The 6,474-nt window shown below is 38.4% G+C and overlaps 1 protein-coding gene across 1 annotated transcript; it reads left to right on the top strand.

Moving 5' to 3' along the window:
* The first annotated feature begins 746 nt into the window (after positions 1-746).
* On the top strand, positions 747-6,238 carry ca4b (carbonic anhydrase IV b). The gene is made up of 8 exons (XM_047390914.1): positions 747-897; positions 1,227-1,271; positions 1,364-1,528; positions 1,975-2,120; positions 2,220-2,312; positions 2,987-3,053; positions 3,230-3,393; positions 5,128-6,238. Exons 1-8 carry the CDS (start codon positions 837-839, stop codon positions 5,311-5,313), a joined length of 927 nt encoding a protein of 308 aa, XP_047246870.1. The 5' UTR covers positions 747-836; the 3' UTR covers positions 5,314-6,238.
* The last annotated feature ends 236 nt before the right edge of the window (positions 6,239-6,474 follow it).

Here is a 6,474-nt window from a genome sequence, read left to right as displayed (position 1 = left end):
TATTGACTCAGATAGTTTGAAACTTCTCACCAACCCAAAGTGCAGTATGGCTAAGCTCTGTGGTAATAAAATGTTTATTAGCTCTTCAGTTGATTTGTGTATCGTTAATTAATAACACCCACTGTACAGTGAACCTCTCTATGTGAACAACGATAGAGGGCATAAAATGGCGAGAAAAGACATTAGAATTATTTTCTGCTGCTGACATCAATTAATCAAATCACTGAGCAGAACAATTAACGAATCCCACGGCTGTCACAACATGCAACGTTAACACAGTCAAGTGTTAACGTTGAACAAATTCCGACTTTCAAGGTAAAGTGGAATATGGCCTAATCCATACCTACTTATTTTGTAAAATCTGGCAGATCTGATTGTTTTCAAAATAACAAGAAAAAAAAACTTGGGATAGAAAAGTATTAAAACTATGCTTACAACACCTTTATGGATGATTTTTCCCTCAAATGAGGGTGTAAACCTGAAATCACATACATCTTTTTATCATGCCGAAATATTGTGAAAAAATTTGATAAGGTTTTTATTTATTTGTATAACACTATATTTTATTCTCTGTAAAAAAAAAAAAAAAGTAATGTAATAGAAAAGGGATTTAAATTAACTCAGTGTCAATCTTAAAAAAGTGGATAACAATCAGCGTTTTCTTGTCATTATCTCCCTTGAGATATCACCAACCCTAAGTCTTATAGCAAGTAGTGCACTATGGGTGGGGTTGATATGTGGGCCTACCTGGTCTATAACAGACCGCTGGACATTGTGCCGAACATCTTATCTCCAGTATTCAGAAAACGTGGAGAGACGAAGAGAGGATTTCCACCATGCAGTTTGCAGTGCTTTTATTTTTGCTTCCATTGTCCAGGAAGATTGTCTCAGGTTCAGGTATGTTCTGTAAAGAGTTATATGAATGGGTTAAGATCTTTACAATTATACAGACTGTGCCTTTTTAGGGTCTGAAAACAAACATTACAGTATTTTATGCAATTTGTTGAATACAAAATGTTTATCAGTCACATCTTTATCAGTTTTTGCTGTTTTCATCTGTAAAAAATGTCATCTTAACAAATTATTCCTTCTTAGATTTATAAATATGCTGCGCAGTACTATATGTTTCTAAAGGAATTGTGGGGCAAAGAGCATTTGGATGTATACATTGCAAAATCTGTTCATGATCTGCACACATTTGTCAGTTTTCACTGTTTTTCCTCTAGAATGGTGCTACCAGTCACAAGTTAGCTGCAACAGTACCTGTGCAGGTAAACTAAGAGCGGTCCAGTAACATAAAATACTTCAACAGGAAAAAGGTGTTAATTTATTTTATTTACCCTCTCTCCTATTTCCCCCACAGGCCCAGATATGTGGCAGGATGTTTCTAAACTATGCAGTGGCACATCTCAGTCTCCAGTTAACATCATGACAAGAAGAATGCACCTAGAAGAAAAACCAGCTCAGTTTCATTTGGACGGCTACCAGGAGACATTTCATGGCAACCTCACAAACACCGGTCATACAGGTAGGTTGAAAAATATGGTCAATAATGAGGAGGTCACAGATGTGAAGTGGCAGTAAAAATGCTCAGGCGGTGCTAGGTTCAGCTGTAAACCATAAAGACAAAGATAAAAAAGGGCTGAGAAAAGCTGGAATGGAAAAGAACAGAGCGGTGAGTACTTTGGTTAATATTAGCAAACTTAAATGAGATTTTAAAAAGAAAATAATTTTTAAGAGAAAGGTTTAGACAGTTTCTAATTTCTTAACCTTTCTCATCTCCATCACTGAATTCCCCCTAAAAACACTTTTGAAATAATCTTTCTTTCTTTCTTTCTTTCTTTCTCTTTCTTTTGTTCGTTCCGTCTGAGTGAGTTCTCCCTGAAAGCCATAAAATTTTTCTAATAATTTAAACATTTTTTTATTTCTATTTTATTTAAACCATCTTTGTTTCAAATTTTTGGGCTTTATTAGTTCAGTTGGATTTACCTTCTAGTATCATGATCAGTGGAGGACACTTGGCTAAAAACTATAAAGCCATTCAACTCCATCTGCACTGGGGCAAAAATGGAGCGCCTGGGTCTGAACACACGATTGATGGAGAGCAGTTCCCAATGGAGGTGACGCATACAACATGAGCATGTTTACCTTTTCATGACAATAAATCTTACCTCCGAAAAACAATAAAGATGCAATTATGTGTTTGATGTCACCTGTAGATGCATATCGTCCACATCAAAGAAGAATACAATTCTTTGTCCCAGGCTGTAAAAGACCACACAGGAGTGGCTGTTCTTGGATTTTTGTTTCAGGTAAGGTTAACGTGAATATCCCGGCATGAAGAATGCAATAAGGAAAACTTGTGCAAGTTGTGCAAGATGTAATAAAACCTGTGGATGTTGTTGACACGGAACTAGAAATATTCCCTATCATTTAAAGACTATTGCACAGATTCAGAAAGCAACTTTGTACACAGAATATTACATCCACCATAAACGACAAAACGTGGAAGCAAAAAATGACAAGTTTTACATCAGTTAATGGATAACTTTGAGGCTGTTAAACATGAGCTCTCACCAACAATGAAGCTGAATTATTGTTTTTGGAGGAACAAAATTCTGGGAACAACATATTTAAAAATTTGATTTGCAGTACCAGCAGCTCGGAGTTCAACTTTGATAAGGCTATAACATGGAAGCAGACCTATTGCACTCAGTTATGTAACGAGGGTGGCAGATATGAAGCAGCCATTTAAACCATCAGTAAACTTTATTTAAAGACTTTGAGAAGCTGGGAATGTTATTTTAAGCCGGTTAAACAGCAATTCATCACTATCATCCAGAATGTTTCCACATTTTCAGCTTCCTTCCTCAGTAGCATAAAATTACAGATCACATCATTTTTATCTTGATCACCCGTCATCTGTCATCTGTTATGTGTTTCCCCAGTTTTTGATTTATTAGTAACATTTCTTTCTTTATTTCAGGAGTCTCAGTCTATAAATAAAAACTACACTTCCCTGGTTGAAGTTCTGCCAGAGATCATTAAACCCTGTAAGTTAATCAGATTTAATGGAATAAGAAGGGCAGCAGTTGCACAACAACAAAACATCACAAAGCAACTTTTCTCTGAACATTACAATAAATGGATTAGGCCAATGGGGCTGTGACTTTGAACATTTCTAATACCTGATTGGTTGCTGACCTGTCTCTATGTTTTTTAACTCCAGCCAACAGCACCATGCTGAAAGATGTCTCCCTGGAAATGTTAATTCCTCCTCAGGAAAACTTGACGAAATATTTTCGCTACAACGGCTCCCTCACGACTCCTGAATGCGCTGAAGCTGTGGTCTGGACGGTGTTTGAAAACACCATACCCATGAGCAGGGAACAGGTGATTCAGGATATTTTGTTGATAGTACTAGCTAAAGTTTGCTTGTGACATCCAGTGTTACACAAATGCTTCCTTCAGATTTGAAAACACCTTCTCCTAAAGGTTTAATCCGAGACTTTCACAGATCATCTATCTATATTTAATTTTCTCTCAAAGTGAAACATAGGGTCTGAGAATTGTTGCCCTAAAGAACTGAATGAAGAAGCTTTATGTAAATAATATGCATAAGCACCTGCTTTTGTGACTACTCCTCTCACCTCCTATATATATATATACAGGGGTTGGACTATGAAACTAAAACACCTGGTTTTAGACCAAAATAATTTATTAATATGGTGTAGGGCTTCCTTTTGCGGCCAATACAGCGTCAATTCGTCTTGGGAATGACATATACAAGTCCTGCACAGTGGTCAGAGGGATTTTAAGCCATTCTTCTTGCAGGATAGTGGACAGGTCACTACATGATACTGGTGGAGGAAAACGTTTCCTGACTCGCTCCTCCAAAACACCCCAAAGTGGCTCAATAATATTTAGATCTGGTGACTGTGCAGGCCATGGGAGATGTTCTACTTCACTTTCATGTTCATCAAACCAATCTTTCACCAGTCATGCTGTGTGTATTGGTGCATTGTCATCCTGATACACAGCACCGCCTTCAGGATAAAATGTGGTCCTCAAGAATAGTTCGGTAGTCCTTGGCAGTGACGCGCCCATCTAGCACAAGTATTGGGCCAAGGGAATGCCACGATATGGCAGCCCAAACCATCACTGATCCACCCCCATGCTTCACTCTGGGCATGCAACAGTCTGGGTGGTACGCTTCTTTGGGGCTTCTCCACACCGTAACTCTCTAGGATGTGGGGAAAACAGTAAAAGTGGACTCATCAGAGAACAATACATGTTTCACATTGCCCACAGCCCAAGATTTGCGGTCCTTGCACCATTGAAACCGACGTTTAGCATTGGCATGAGTGACCAAAGGTTTGGCTATAGCAACCCGGCCGTGTATATTGACCCTGTGGAGCTCCCGACGGACGGTTCTGGTGGAAACAGGAGAGTTCAGGTGCACATTTAATTCTGACGTGATCTGGGCAGCCGTGGTTTTATGTTTTTTGGATACAATCCGGGTTAGCACCCGAACATCCCTTTCAGACAGCTTCCTCTTGCGTCCACAGTTAATCCTGTTGGATGTGGTTCGTCCTTCTTGGTGGTATGCTGACATTACCCTGGATACCGTGGCTCTTGATACATCACAAAGACTTGCTGTCTTGGTCACAGATGCGCCAGCAAGACGTGCACCAACAATTTGTCCTCTTTTGAACTCTGGTATGTCACCCATAATGTTGTGTGCATTTCAATATTTTGAGCAAAACTGTGCTCTTACCGTGATAATTGAACCTTCACACTCTGCTCTTACTGGTGCAATGTGCAATCAATGAAGACTGGCTACCAGGCTGGTCCAGTTTAGCCACGAAACCTCCCACACTAAAATGACAGGTGTTTCAGTTTCATTGTCCAACCCCTGTATGTATATATATATATATATATATATGTACCCCGCCTCTCGCCCATAGACTGCTGGAGATAGGCACCAGCTCCCCCGCGACCCACTATGGAATAAGCGGTAGAAAATGACTGACTGACTGACTATATATATATATATATATATAGATCATTGTTTAGTTATGCAGAACTGATATTTAACCTCTTGTTGTGATCTTGTCTTTATTGCAGCTCACTGCATTCAACCAGCTTAAGTTTTCTGATGGGGCGCCAATGGTTCAGACCTACAGACCAGTGCAGCCTTTGAATGGGAGGCTGGTGTATTACTCCAAAGGAGACATTCCTGTGGTCAGCTGGGTGCTGCTGATCATGTCAGTGCTGTTTGCCAGTCCCCTCCCCCAACACTCTGATGGATAAAAGCTGTGTTTTATTCAGACACCGTTAGAAAATGTGACAAATGTTTGTATATTTAAATTCTGTTCAGAGATACAGCTAAGAACTATATTTAGGGTGTACGTTTCTTACCTCTTACTTCTTGTCATTTTATTTTTGTTCAAAACTTTTCTGTTGTTTTGAGAAATCAGTTTTTGAGCATGGTTGTACAGTTACATCATTATTTATGGTTCACATCTTTGAGTAATTTATTGTAGAACTGTCTCTGCTTTTTGGCTGTTTTAAGTTATGCTTTAGTTGTTTTCAGTTTGTCACTGTTAATATCAAAATGTAACCAAAAAGAAAATAAAAATTAAGAGAATGTTTAAAGGAGATTAAAAGCAGAAGATGTTGTCAGATATCAGAAAAATGGTTTCTTCAGTCAAAGCTTAGTGAAGCTCCATCAACAAATGCTTCCCTGCCCTAAATAGTGACTACTTCTATTGATTAAAGTTGAAAATTATACCATTTGAGGATTCTCCTAATTTTGCAATAACCTCCTGGGACATAAATTTGTGCTTTATCCTTTATGATCTTTGAAAATGTACACTATTTCCTTCCTCAGTATGGATTTTGCCAGCAATCCGTTTTGCAACCACCAGGTGGAAGCACCATACAAGTGTGATCAAATTACTGAAACCTTTGTTTGATCTATTCAAAAACATTAAAGGTTTAGTTTTTAATTTTCGAATCCAGTCAGACCAGAACCTAATTGATTCGAGAATCTGTGACCAGTGTTTTTTTGTTCAGACTCTTTCCGTCCAATGTGACTGAGATTACTTGTGCAAGTAATGTGTTACGTTGTTAAAAACATACCCCAAAAAGACTTGCAGTGCGGCTAAATATAAATACTACTTTTTTCTGAATTGTATTTGTAAAATAAGAAAGAAATAAAGTTTGACAAAACATCTCTCCGCCTCCCCAGTTATTTTTTACTTGGTGTTTTTCGTCCCCTCGTCTCTTTTTCTCTACTTAAAACGGTAATGAATGTTTGTTCCTTGAATTTTTTTCCTCCCAGTAACCCCTACAACCACTAGGTGGCAGCACCTTACATGATGTATGATCAGATTGGTTGTTAATTGCGTAAACACTATACAGGGTAAAGAAGAAACAATATTGATAGTTTCATTGTATGTTTGGAGGAAC

Source organism: Girardinichthys multiradiatus, chromosome 18, assembly GCF_021462225.1.
Source record: "Girardinichthys multiradiatus isolate DD_20200921_A chromosome 18, DD_fGirMul_XY1, whole genome shotgun sequence".
NCBI classification, from domain to species: domain Eukaryota; kingdom Metazoa; phylum Chordata; class Actinopteri; order Cyprinodontiformes; family Goodeidae; genus Girardinichthys; species Girardinichthys multiradiatus.
Note: the sequence above shows the minus strand (reverse complement) of the source record. Positions and strands in the feature narration are given on the sequence as shown.

What these genes read in the sequence shown, in the direction of transcription:
- ca4b (XM_047390914.1), top strand. Translation starts at nt 837, where the DNA reads ATGCAGTTTGCAGTGCTTTTATTTTTGCTTCCATTGTCCAGGAAGATT. An exon ending in CTGCAACAGTACCTGTGCAG is followed by an intron (nt 1,272 to 1,363) that starts GTAAACTAAGAG and finishes TTTCCCCCACAG; the next exon opens with GCCCAGATATGTGGCAGGAT. An exon ending in TTCTTGGATTTTTGTTTCAG is followed by an intron (nt 2,313 to 2,986) that starts GTAAGGTTAACG and finishes TCTTTATTTCAG; the next exon opens with GAGTCTCAGTCTATAAATAA.